Source organism: Lolium perenne, chromosome 5 (assembly GCF_019359855.2).
Source record: "Lolium perenne isolate Kyuss_39 chromosome 5, Kyuss_2.0, whole genome shotgun sequence".
Classification (NCBI taxonomy): Eukaryota; Viridiplantae; Streptophyta; class Magnoliopsida; order Poales; family Poaceae; genus Lolium; species Lolium perenne.
The window spans coordinates 190949189-190962852 of NC_067248.2; the positions used below are offsets into that span (position 1 = coordinate 190949189).

General features: G+C 46.9%; 3 protein-coding genes across 4 annotated transcripts; 1 reads left to right on the forward strand and 2 right to left on the reverse strand.

Annotated features, from left to right (window-relative positions):
• The first annotated feature begins 239 nt into the window (after positions 1-239).
• Positions 240-3757, forward strand: LOC127303940 (ABC transporter G family member STR). Its single transcript, XM_051334654.2, has 4 exons — positions 240-872; positions 985-1164; positions 1672-1940; positions 2093-3757. Exons 1-4 carry the CDS (start codon positions 240-242, stop codon positions 3684-3686), a joined length of 2676 nt encoding a protein of 891 aa, XP_051190614.1. The 3' UTR covers positions 3687-3757.
• Positions 3758-4537: 780 nt separating this feature from the next.
• Positions 4538-8607, reverse strand: LOC127301301 (TPR repeat-containing thioredoxin TDX). Of its 2 annotated transcripts, none has more exons than XM_051331514.2 (9): positions 8449-8607; positions 6831-6937; positions 6640-6727; positions 6339-6419; positions 6192-6256; positions 5964-6104; positions 5747-5860; positions 5182-5212; positions 4538-4967 (listed from the first exon to the last, which is right to left on the reverse strand). In XM_051331514.2, the coding sequence occupies exons 2-9, from the start codon at positions 6930-6932 to the stop codon at positions 4636-4638; spliced, it is 954 nt and encodes a 317-aa protein (XP_051187474.1). In that variant the 5' UTR covers positions 6933-6937; positions 8449-8607; the 3' UTR covers positions 4538-4635. The 2 variants fall into 2 exon arrangements, with proteins under 2 accessions (XP_051187474.1, XP_051187475.1); XM_051331515.1 differs by having other exon boundaries at positions 6831-6940; positions 8449-8602.
• A 1308-nt stretch (positions 8608-9915) lies between these two features.
• Positions 9916-13054, reverse strand: LOC127301302 (protein TIFY 6b). The gene is made up of 7 exons (XM_051331516.2): positions 12788-13054; positions 12049-12221; positions 11626-11945; positions 11406-11490; positions 10767-11304; positions 10594-10651; positions 9916-10454 (listed from the first exon to the last, which is right to left on the reverse strand). The coding sequence occupies exons 1-7, from the start codon at positions 12861-12863 to the stop codon at positions 10262-10264; spliced, it is 1443 nt and encodes a 480-aa protein (XP_051187476.1). The 5' UTR covers positions 12864-13054; the 3' UTR covers positions 9916-10261.
• Between the last annotated feature and the right edge of the window lie 610 nt (positions 13055-13664).

Below are 13664 nucleotides of genomic sequence, written 5' to 3' on the forward strand. Positions count from 1 at the left end.
TTGTGCTAGCCCTGCCTCTATATCAACGTCCAGCTACGCACCAAAATTACCACCTGCAAAACCAAGGCGCCAACAGAGGGAACATCGCCTCCAAGGCTTCTGGATACAGGCCAAAACCCCTCTTGCTTGGCCGTTTGGGATGCGTCCATGGCAGCATTGCTTACTCAGAAACGTTCTTGTTTGTTGCACCATATAAAATCAAGCGGGGTAAAGGGGAAACTCTGCAAGCTACCGCAAAGATGCAGCCTCAGCAGCAGCAGCACAGGTCAGCCATGCGGAGGGAGGACCGGAGGGCGAGCGAGATGCCTGCCCATCGGACGGAGAGGGTGGGCGAGGCGGATACCCGGAGAGCGGCGGAGCTGCCACCCCGCCGGACGGAGAGGGCGGGTGAGGCGGACACCCGGAGAGCAGCGGAGTTGCCACCACGCCCAATAGAAACCACTCGGCGAGCGGCTGAGAAGCCTGCCCATCGGACTGAGAGGGCGGGTGAGGCGGACACCCGGAGAGCGGCAGAGCTGCCACCCCGCCGGACAGAGAGGAAGAAAAGTCTGGAGAGCCTCCTCGACGCACCGGAAGTGCGGGGGAAGCGCAGCGGCCCTGTTCCGGCTGGCGAGAAGGTGACCAACTTCCCTGGCCAGGGCCTCGAGTTCAAGAACCTGTCCTACAGCGTCATAAAGAAGCAGAAGAAAGATGGGGTCAAGATCAAGAAGGAGGTGTACCTGCTCAATGACATATCTGGGCAGGCTCTCCGGGGTCAGGTCACCGCCATCCTCGGACCCAGCGGTGCTGGCAAGTCCACTTTCCTTGACGCCATTGCTGGAAGGATCGCCAAGGGGAGTCTCGAGGGATCCGTCAGCATCGACGGACGACCTGTAAGATACACAGCCCATTTTTCTGTTGCAGTTTCAGGTACCAGGCAGCAGGGTTCAGAAAAAATAAAAGGAATGGTGCACTTTCTTATGCTCTGAATTGAAACTTCTTCAGGTCACCACCAGCTACATGAAGCAGATTTCCTCTTACGTCATGCAAGATGATCAGCTGTTTCCCATGCTTACGGTGCTGGAGACACTTACATTTGCAGCTGAAGTCAGGCTCCCACCATCCCTATCCAGGGCTGAGAAGCTGCAGAGGGTATGGGAACTCATTGAGCAGCTCGGTTTGCAGGTAACCCTTTAGTTCCTCCCATTCTAGCCTTAGGTAGCACAGCCGAAATAAATGATATAGAGAAAGAATGCTAGCATCTCTGCTTCCTAGCTAAAGTTGCGTGAATACAAGCCTTCAGTTTATGCACTGCTTTGCTAACATTCTGAACCTTGTTTGATCACAATTAACATCTACAATGACAATACTAGCTCAGAACTTTCCAGACCTCATGTTTCCCTTTTTCCTGTTAGATATTTTCCCTTATAGTAGTATATTGTAATACTATGCCTTTTCACCCAAAAAGATGTCTCAACTGACAATAGTAGCAACAGGATCACAACCAAACTTTCCCGCGAAAAAAAAATATCACAACCAAACCACCCGAGCTTTATTTACTAATCATATTTCTCAAGCAAAAGCTGAAGCAAGTCAGAACAATATTCTAATAATGTTTGCTCTACTGGAACTACATGAAAATTGCACCCGAGAAAATTACCAGATTTTTGACATATACCATACAAAATGCAGACAACAGCTCACACATACATTGGGGATGAAGGCGTAAGAGGGGTCTCTGGCGGGGAACGCCGCAGAGTGTCAATTGGTACAGACATCATCCATAAACCATCCCTGCTATTTCTCGACGAACCAACCTCTGGCCTCGACTCCACTAGTGCATACAGTGTGGTGGAGAAGGTGAAGGATATTGCAAAAGGAGGAAGCATTGTGCTCATGACAATTCATCAACCGTCTTTCAGGATACAGATGCTTCTTGACAGAATTGTCATCCTTGCAAGGTGATACAACTATCCCATTTTATTCAACTTGGTGTTCTTAGAACATGTTTAGTTACATACTTTCCGCTGAGGTTGTTAATGGGTAAACAGTTTAAAACCACATTGCACTATGTAATATATACCCTTCTAAGTAGTTCCAATACTTTATCCAGGGGGAGATTGATCTATCTAGGCAACCCAGTCACACTTCCCACATACCTTGCTGGATTTGGTCGACCAGTACCTGATGGTGAGAACAGCATGGAATACCTACTGGATGTCATCAAGGAGTATGATGAATCAACACTTGGACTTGAGCCTTTGGTTGCTTACCAGAGGGATGGCAGCAAACCCAATGAAGCTGCAAAAACTCCGGTACCAAGAACACCAAGAACACCATATCAGAAGTCAGTGCAGTTCCGACAAATCCAGCTCAAAAGCAACAACCACTTTTCACTTGCAAGCGCAACACCTCATGCTAACCCCTTCTCGAACTTCGAGTCGTACAATATTGATGATGAGGAGGGTGATTTTGACAATTCTCTTGAAAGAAAAACACGAACACCGCTGCATAATATAACCTCAGGCTACCATCCAAGATTAGCTTCAGACTTCTACAAGGATTTCTCCGTCTGGGTTTACAATGGGGTCGCGGGAACACCACAACGGAGGCCTACTTGGACTCCAGCTCGAACGCCATCAAGGACCCCAGTTCCAAGCTACCCACCAAGCCGTGTGACTACGCCACACAGGTCAATTCCCCCATCTCCCCAAGAACCAGTGTTCAAGATAGAAGAGCCAACCTATCAGGAGTACGAGCTTGCTATTGAGCCACTAGATGCACCCGAGGACGGGCCCAAGTTCGCAAATCCTTGGCTCAGGGAAGTCATCGTACTATCTTGGCGTACCGCACTAAATGTTGTGCGCACACCAGAGCTGTTCCTCTCACGTGAGATCGTTCTCACAGTCATGGCACTCATCCTTTCAACACTGTTCCATCGCCTCAGTGCTTCTGATTTCCTAACAATCAACCGCATCCTGAACTTCTACATCTTTGCAGTTTGTCTTGTCTTCTTCTCCTCAAATGATGCAGTTCCAACATTCATCCAGGAGCGCTTCATCTTCATCCGTGAGAGGTCCCACAATGCATACCGTGCTTCATCATATGTGATCTCCTCCCTTATTGTCTATCTCCCGTTCTTCGCCATTCAGGGCTTCACCTTTGCAGTGATCACAAAGTTCATGCTCCATCTGAATAGCAGTTTGCTTTACTTCTGGATCATCCTCTTTGCATCGCTCATAACCACAAATGCGTATGTCATGCTGGTGAGTGCACTTGTTCCAAGCTACATCACTGGCTATGCCGTCGTGATTGCGACAACAGCCCTCTTCTTCCTCACTTGTGGGTTCTTCTTGAAACGATCAAAGATCCCAATTGTCTGGCGTTGGCTTCACTACATCTCTGCAATCAAGTATCCATTTGAGGCATTGCTTGTGAACGAGTTCAAAGGAGGCCACTGCTATGTTGGCCAAGCTAATGAGCTGTCACCGGGACCTCTGGGACAAATCAAGGACAGTGACCTTTTCACAGAACTGCACTTAAACAGAACAATATGCCCCCTGATAGGCCAGGATGTGCTCACAACCATGGATATCACAATGGACAGCATCTGGGTAGATGTTGCAATCCTCCTTGCCTGGGGTGTGCTCTATCGACTCTTCTTCTACGTGGTCCTGAGATTCTACTCCAAGAACGAGAGGAAATAAATAGCTTTCCAGCGAAGGCATACCCATATCCATTTATGCCACATCTGTTTGTGTGCATTTGTTATCTTTCTTTTTTGATGGAATACATTTGTTATCTATGCTTAAAACATTCCTAGCAGTTATATCAATGTAAAGGAAAGTTTGTATTCAAAAGCATTGATTGGAAGACAGCATTAAATCATTTTTTATATTGCATTCAGGTATATGTACCTAAGAGCACTTAGTAGTATTTATATACAGGTTGAAAACAAGGCAACCCATTTTTTGATATTACTAGGAAGCTTTGGTCGATTCATGAATTCAACTCTTGGCTGCACAAATTGTTTCGGTGCCCTTACACATAATAAACATTGTACTACATGAAAATAATGTAAATGCAAATTTTACCATGAATACCACACCAACACAAAGGCAACTACCAATTATCATCTCTATTTCTTTATTCCTAGCAGACAATACATCAATTATCAAAGGAAAGACCGAAAGAGATAAGAAGACTGCAATGACATCAACATCAATCATATATTGAATCTATCATAGGAGAAATATTTAAGAGATCAAATGAAGTACTGTAACATATAAGAACATCGTAGCATGGGCATGAATCTGACTCACACTACTAATGATATAGTTCATTATAGAAATTCGAAAGAAAAAAAAAAGATAAAAGATTCTTGTAAGACCAACTTAGTTTGTAACTAAACTTTCAGCATGTAGAATGTCAGAGTTACTTCTTCTGGACCATCAAACTAATGTTACTCTATTACGTGCATATGCATATACCACCACCAAAAAGGCACATACGTGATAAATCAGCATGGAACATACAAACAAGAAAACAACATCGGTCAGATTTCCAACATGTAGGCTAACATTTATTCATAAACATTCTTTATTGAGAGTTTTAAGTCACTTGAAGTACACCATAGAAGTAGCGATAGCTCACTATTTAGGCTGAGCCATACTGCGCAAGCTTCCTTTCAAGACCAGTCTTGTCTGCACCAACAACCTTATCGATCTCTTTGCCGTTTATCACAAAGGAGAATGTTGGGACACTGGTAACATTCCAGCGATGTGCAACATTCCCTAATTCATCGATGTCCACCTTAAGAAAGACGATGTTCCGGTGCTTTTCAGCTAAGCTTTTGTAAACCGGTCCCATGAAACGACATGGCCCACACCACGTTGCAGTGAAATAGAGAATCACAAGCCTAGACAAGCTTGATGCAGCCTTAATTTTTGCTTCAAACTCATTTGACGAGTGGATAGTGATCACATCACCTGGTAAAACACCACAAATATGTACGTATTAGATGCATTAAATTCCAGCGAAAGTAACAATATTGATCACTTCAGTTTGCAGAGAAAACGTGATCCGAGCACAGAACACTAAGGTATATACTCTGTAAGAAAAACTTTGTATATACTACCTTCTAATATTTGTATATAAATGTGTATGGAAAAAACCTAATAAACAAGCATATAACAAACTTACCATCCTTTAGAACAGCAGAAGCAGCAGAAACCTGCGCACGATAATGCATATGAAAACATAAGTATAAAGTAGTTTCTTGAGTTATTAATACAACTAGCACTAAGCATGTGTCTTGCTATGAAAAATCACAAGAAAACGCAAGGAGATGGACCATGTATATGAGGATTTTCGGAAGAGCCTTGATGTCATGGGATCGTTGTGTGATTAGTGTATATATTTATTTCGTGTGTTTTTTTTTATGCACTACGTATGAATATAAGAGTGCATTTTGTTTATTGGATGTCTTTTGCATGATTGGTGACCCCAAAAGTGTGGATGATTGTAGTTGTTTATTCAAGTCATTTGTAAGATGTTGGTCCCACCAATATATATAATAGTGATGGGGGAGTGAATTAAACACTAACTCCAAATTTTATAAGTAGGAAAGATCACAGAAACACCTAACTTGTTTTGAAACGAGTGTCAGTCTTAATGACAAAACATTAAAACTTGAATGAAAACACAGAAGAGACCAGTTTTGTAGAGAGCTTTCACACTTTTATCAACCATTTGGGAAGGTGATTACCTCCTCAGCATGTTTACGCTTTCTTTCAGCGTCAGCTTTTTTCATGTCCCTCTCTTTACGCAAGCGTTCATACTTCTTCTTGTGTTCCTCAATTTTGTGGACATTGGGTTCAACCTGTACATGGAATGCATGTCTGAGACACATTCTTACTTTAAGCAGATGGGGTCTGTGTTCTCCGTACTTTCTTTTTTCTAGGGTGGGTTATGTTAATTATTACCTTCTTAAGCTCTGCACTAATCTCTTCATCAAAATCCAGTTTTGCTGCCACGTGAAGGTCATGAGCAGCATCTTCCCACTTTCCAAGCATAGCTTTTGCCATCCCTCGTGATTTATATCCTTTAGCAGAATCTGGATTAATCTGAAAGGTGACATTACACACGAAGTAACTCGATTATGGGCGTATATATGGACAGCAATGAGATTTATTATCAAAGAATTGCCAAACCTGTAATGCTACATCTGCATCACGAATTGCTGCATTTGGTTTCTTCATCTTCATAAAAACACCAGCTGCAATAAATTGCATCCAGGATAAGAGCACGATATAAAGTTTAACATAAAATAAATGATTGTATACATTAATTCTTAATACCCCTGGTTGCATAGAGGATAGCTGAAGTGGGGTTCAGCAAGATGGCCTCCGTCAGGTGCTCGATTGCTTCGTTCAGTTTACCTAATACACAAAATCCACATTGATTCAATCAAATATCTAAATACGCGGAGAACTTTCAGTGTGGAGCTTCACTGAACTACAAAAATCACACTCCATTCTCTTATATTGTAGATATGCAAAAATTGATTGTTGTACATTCCCATGATAATAATTAGACCTGCTCTCTCACAGCGCATATAACCTTTCCTCCAAGACTATAATAATAATAGTTAAACCTTGCCTTCCGAAAGCGCGTCAACGCCCTTCCTTTTGTACAGCTGTGCCTTATCACGTTTCTCTTCAGAGACTTCAACTGATGGATCTCCCATCTATAAAGGAGAAGGGCAAAGATCCATCATCAATTCTTTGTACCACCAACACAGACCATATGGTTTTATCAAGATCAGACTACTATTCAACAAAAATCCCGACCTTCTGCGGAAGATCATTGTCAGGCTCAACAACTTCCCCTTCCAACTCGACATCTGACTCCATAATCTCATCGTTGAAGCTGCTCTCTCCAGCCTTCGCCATGCCTTCTGCTAAAAATTGTATTTCAGTAAAACTCAACTTATCTCCAAATTCTTGTATGAACAACTTGCAGAGAACTAATTAATAGGACTAATTGCATGTAAACCAAAAATAATAATCTTGCACAGCAACGATGCCCACATCCATTAGTATGTAAGCGGCACACAATGAAGATACCACGAAATATAACCGGAACCCTTGCTCCGAGGCTGCGGACAGAACTAAGAGCATGTCAAGCACAACGAAACAAATAAAAGTAAATCGAGACAGAGAACGAGAGGATGCTAAAGCTTTGTCGAAGTGGAATCAGAAACACAAGGTATCTCAAATTTTTCCACTAACTCTGGTGGCAGGATAACCTAAGGTTTTAACCGAGAGAGATCACAAACCTGAGGAGATAGTCAACAAAGAAGGAGAGGGAGGGGTGGTGGAGGAAACAAGGGTTGGAGCGACAGCGAGAGATGAGCAACTGCAGCTGGGCCACCCCCGCATCGGCCAGACTATCTTCCATCTCTAACCACTTAAAAGTGTAGGAGTTTTTTCTCCCACAAAGGATTGGTGATGGCGATGAACTCTGGGTGACGGAGGTCAATAGATTGTGATGGTGATTAACTATGGGTGACAGGGGTCTATGGATTGGGGATGCACTCCGGATTAAGAGGAAGATCCCAGGAGATGTGAATTTAATGCAGTGTAAATGGTGTGTTTCAGTTACATATTATATATTGTAAAATACTTCAGTCATAGAATCGGGTTGAAATCGATTCTCGCAATAAGTGTGTAGATGTTATGCAAAATTAGCATAATAGCCAGATACCATATAGATTTTCGGTGCATAAGAAAAGAAGCGTGTGGACAACGTAACATGTTGTTACAGTCTAGGGATTATCTGGCTGCAGATGATATGATTTGTGATCACATTCAAACATCCAATTGCTATGAATTATTGTACTAGAATACTGACTGTGTATTCCTCTACAAATGCAGTGATATAAAGAGAACCATCTTAGAATTCAATTTGAGCTCTGAGCCAATGATTTCCCCATATAATTAGGTCTGCATATCTGCGCACTTTTATGCTTTGCAGATTGAATGGGGCATTAACCATGACTAAACTACATTAATCTAAGCTACGGTGTTCACAACACAGAATGGTCGATTCTCGGAAAGGGGAAAGCTAGCGCAGAGCTCTCCCACCCCCCATGAGAATGTAAACTAAAATGCCCATAGTCAAATTTAGCAATCCATATGCAACAGCCACAGGCAAGATGAACTACTTATGGTTAAAAAAGAACGCCAGAGAATCTGTCCGCGTCAGATTCCAAGGGCTCTAGGGCAGCACACATGTTATGAAGCTGAATCAGACAATCAGTAGCCCGAGTTACCGAATCCAAGATTGGCGGCACAATCAAACATCACGACACTCTGACACTATATCGAAACACATCCTGCTTAGATTTGCACTCCACAGGAGGATAATTCTAGGCGACGCGCATCAAGGAGGAGGCAAGGCGCTCACCCGGTCCTGATGACTGCCGAGACGGTGCGGGTAAGAGCTGACCAGGTGCCGCCGCACGGAGCAGTTCCTCGCCGGAGCAACAACCCTAGGTAGACTCGCCCTCTCCGCACGCCGCGCCGCCGGCCGTATAATCAGAGCTCACGAGTACCAGAGTGGCCGTGCGGTACTGCGGTGCCAGTGTACTCGCTGGGACATGTTGTGGGCCGTTAGTTGCCAAGCCCATATATCCCAATTTTGGCCCAAACATACCGGACCAGTTTACGCTTCTCTTCGCGATGATAGGAAGCCCGGGTTTCTGAAGTTTGAGCACTCAGAGATGATCGTCTGCTTCGACGCATAAAAAAAAATTAGATTATCGTCTGCCGTAAAGCCTCACAGACCGTCGTTGTTCGGCAAATTTGCTACATCCTTCATGTACAGGGAGCTGATCACTGAGGCCGCGTTTGGTAGTCTGGATGCTTCTTCGCTCGCATCGGCCCAGTATTTTTTGGACCGTTTGGTTTCCCGGGCGCACTCGCGTTCTTGCATAGCATGAGTTTTAAAGCACTCCGTCCCGGAGGAACGTCCGGTTTTGACAGTTTCTCCATGGCCAGGCTCTGGCGAGACGAAAATCGACAACGCCGTTCGCGAGGGAGCTCCGCCTCGGCATGGCAGGAGAAGCCGAAATCCCAGTAGCGTTGCGCGGCAAAGGTAGGGGTAACCTCCCTCTTCGGTTACCCTCTCCATTAGCCCCCTCCCAAATTTTGCATTCCCCCAAGTTCCTTACCGGCGGCGGCGACCCAGATCTGGCAACGCGCATCTACCTTTGGGCTCCGGCGCTGGAACAGGATCCTCTTGTCCAGCCGCGGCGGTCTTGCGCATATCTGCGGCGGCTTTCGGCCGTGTCTATCGTCCTCCGTTAGGAAACTCCTAGTGTTCGATTCATGTTCTCCAACAGCTGAAACAAGCACAAGGACAGAAATTGAAGCGAGCAAAAGTCCAACTTCTATCTTTTCCATGCAGCAACAGTTTTACCGAGGGCAACCAATTTGATGGCATGCATCCTTATTGAAAACCAGGCAGTAGTGTCACAGTAAATGACTCAGTGTTCAAGTAGGTTGCAGAAATGGTGACACAGGCAATTAAAGAATAACTATATTTGAAAAAAAATGTATAAAACGGGAACAAGATAATAGAGCATACATCCATCCATACAATAAGGAGAGGACCATCTGGCATCCTGTTTCAGGAAAAACCAGGACCCCAGTTCTAGCTGGTCCAGAGTGATTATTTGAAACCCAGTACTGACCCAGTCATGCTAATAACTAGTAGATCTTAGATTAGATATTCGTACACATCTTACATAAAAAGCATTCACTGCGGTGCAGAAATGTTGCCAGTGATGTAACAGACCATAAAATGTGCAAGTATGCAACAGTAAGCTCTTGTATTGGGGAGCTTGTAAGTTCATAAGACAGAAGAACAAGATTGCGATCCCTGAAATTTGTAAGCCTATAATTTCATACTGCTAAATTAACATATTTCTTTCTGCAATACAACGGAGCAACGGCAAAAAAGAAGAGATAACAATCAAGAGTCTGACAAGTGACAGACAGCTCTCTTGTTAGTTAGGTGGGGTTGCACCAGCTAAACCAGCATTACAGCAAAAACTAAAAAACAAGAACACCTCTAAACATGAATAAGAACAGCATCAATAAATCATATGATGACTATCTCTCTGAGTCGATCCCTCCTCTCCGCTGAACGCAAAATCTTTTTACCATTTTGCGTCAGTCAACATGGCTGAATCTATGGACACCCGGAGATTATCAGATCAGATATGTAGGTTTGTACTTGGGGACTCTCCACCAAAACTGATGTTTCTGGGCCGCCATACTGACTTGTCATGGCTGCTTGACATGGCAATGCCTGTGCATGATGATTTGTTGTTCTCAATGGAGCTCCCAACTGTGTCGCTGCTCTCAATTGGGCTTTTGGCTGATGAATACGGCGAAACAGTTGTCACTCTGTAAAATAAGAGTGCACACATGAATATCAGCCCATCAACACAAATGCAAGCGATCGCACATGAGTAGGCCACTGTATGCAAGGATTATTTGTTCTATAACATTCAGAGAGTAAAGAAGATGAATTCTAAGGTTATACCTTTCTTTCCGTTTCTCCAAGAATCGGGCTAGGGATGCCTTCCGAGCTTGAGGGACAGCTGAAACAAAACAAAAAAACACCGCCATTAGCATCATAGTGTACCGATTCAACAGAAAATACAAAACATCATCAAACTAACAGCAGCAGCAGATGCACACAGTGAACATCCATACCTCTTGGCATAATAGCTTCAACAGTGGCAGCGGCAAGTGTGACGGGACGAGTAGGCGGAGGCTGACTTGCGAGGGGCATAACAGGTTGGCCTGAAGATGATAGTGTCACAGGACGAGCAGGCTGATGCTGACTTGTGGGAGGCGCAACAGATTGGCCTGAAGATGGACGAGTCGACGGAGGCTGACTTGCGAGAGGCATAACAAATTGGGTTGGAAATTTAGGGACCGCCGAGTCGATGTTGGAGCTAGAGGCGCTCTTGGGGAGACACGAAGCTTGAGACACGCTGGATATCGGTCTGGAAACGCCTGACGCAGGAGGCGAGAAGCGCTGCTGAGGTAGCATCTGCTTTGTGAGCGAAACATCGGGTGCTGCAAATTTAGCCGGCGCGAAAAGATTCGCTTCTTGACTGTGAGAAACCTCGGGTGCAGCGACTTTAGCCGGCGCGAAGAAACTTGTCTCTGGACTGCGAGTGACAGTGACAGCAGCAGGTGCACTTGGAAGAGACCCTCTGCTAGCTAGCATCATAAGCTCCTGAGCCTGCAAGGATGAGAAACAATTGTTCAGCTCAGGCCGGACACTGAAATGGCCACGGTAGCATGGAAACGCAGCATCCAGCCATCCACGCAAAGAAGGCGTACCTTCTCCGGCGAAACGTTGTTGAACACGTTGACGGAACCGGCGTAGAAGATGGTCAGCTGCGACATCTTCGGCTTTGGCATGTTCCTATGCAAGCAACGCACAATGTTTCAGTTTAATTAGTTTTTTTTTCTCTTTGTGAGATATTTCAGCTTCATTGGAGTTTTACGTCCATTCGGTTTGTAACTCAACAGCCATAAACGAGCAGAGTAAAATAAGTACCTTGCATAGACACCGACTCTGGATGGCGCGACGGCCGTGGTGCTGTTCATCGTGAAAGGTGGCTGTTTGAATGTTCCGCCGGCAGCGACGCCACCATTTGGTAGGCTAGGCGAAGTCTGGACCTTGAACATCTGGTTACTCGGATTGAACGGCGATGACCCTGGAATCACTCTGGCAGCACTAACAGCAGCATGCTGCTGTTGCTGCTGGTGGTTGTGTTGACGCTGCTGCTGTTGCTGATGTGAAGTTGGGCCGCCGTATGCGTCGCGCATAGCGGCGGTGTACTGTGGGCTGCCATGGCTCTCGGCACCGAATGATCTCTGCGTAACATGACGAGACCCCAAAAAAACAGTTAGCAAAACTCGCAGCGAACATGAACGATGGAAAAAAGAAATGAATAGCATGAGCAGCAGCTCCAGGTACCTGGTGCGTGAGGACACGAGAGGCCTGCTGCTTCTGCGCGGCGGAGAACTGGGGCTGCCCGTGCTCCGCCCTGGGCGCCGACCTGAAAGACATGACCCCCGGTGCTGCACCGGCCTCGGCTCTGGTGGCAAACGACCAGTCCATCGGCGGCGGGCCTCCTGCTCCGAAGTAAGCTGCGGATGGCACACAGACAGACAATTCACAATTAGTCTCAGACGCGAGCGTACATATAGGAGCATGGCAGCAGTTAACACGCGAAGCACCCCCAACGGATCCGTTAGCCATCCCCATCCGACCAGCGGAGCAGCGGGTGCCCGAAATCGGTAAACGACGCGCGCGGGCGGCCGGAAAGGTTCGGCGGGTCTGCCCCGTAGGGGGGAAATTTTACAGTAGGTTTCTTGCGGCGCCGGCTCTCGGCCGCATCGGGCGGTGCGCGGCGAGGGGGGGCACCGAAAGGAATTTGGCAGCCATACAAAGAAACGCAGAGGAACGTGTGGGAAGAAAAGGAGAAGGCCGGACACGGCATCGTGGTGGTGGTACGACGACGGGACGAGAGAGCCGGAACCGGAAGGAGCGTGTTCCGGCAGCGAGCCATGGCTGGCGGGCGGCCTACCCGTCCCATCCGGGGATTGGGTACGCCGAACACGCCGAAACGGGGGAGGGAACCGCTGCGCGCACATGGACATGGGTGGGCGAACCAGCCAAGAAACGGGGGATACAGGAAGGGAGTGTTGGTTACCTGTCTCCTTTCTGCCGCCGTCGTCCTCGTCGGCGCGCTGGCGCTGCCCTGCGGCGCCCATGAAGTCCCTCTCCATTCAAACCGGCCCGAGAAAGGGGTCTGCGGATTTGCCTCGGATAGACAGAATAAACCGGCACACACACGCACGCACACAGGCACTACTAGCTCTCTGTCTCAAGTCTGAACCTCTGCGGCGACGGTGATGACGACGGTGGCCGCTCTACCGCCCTCTCTCTCTCTCTCTCTCTCTCTCTCTCTCTCTCTCTCTCTCTCTTGTAGTACTAGTACTGTGGCCTGCGGCTGTGCTCAGTGTCTGCTCGTTTATTTTTAGATCGGCGGAAAACAAATCGGGGAAAAGGTGTGGCGAGCACGGCGGTGACCGGATCTGGCCACGTGGTCGGGCACGAGGGCGCCCCGCTCCGCGACCCGCGCAGCCACTGACAGCCCGGTCAAGGCTCGCCGCGGACCCCGCGCGTCGGCGAGCTGGGTAGACTGGCGCGGTTCTACCGCGGACGATGCGGTGGCGACACGCGGCTCGCACGAGCCGAATTAGGTGGGGATCGACCTCCACCTCGTGGTGCTAGCGTTGAACAGTCGCCGTGGCTGACGAGGCGGGCCCCGTACGGCCGGCGGGATTCTCTGCGCGTGGGTCACCGGGACGGCCACGTGGTCGCGCGGGCCGTGGGGACCGCCGCGTGTTGGACTTTTTCGAGTTTACTAGTACTTTTTATATACTCATTAATAAATAAATAAATGGGATATTGTTCTTTTCGAGATCGAGGGGCGTAAGTGGGGATAAAATAAAGTAAAATAGTTTAGCGGTTCACGGGAGGTCGATCTCCTCTGCTTTGCTGGGGTGGCGTGCTGCCTCGGCTTT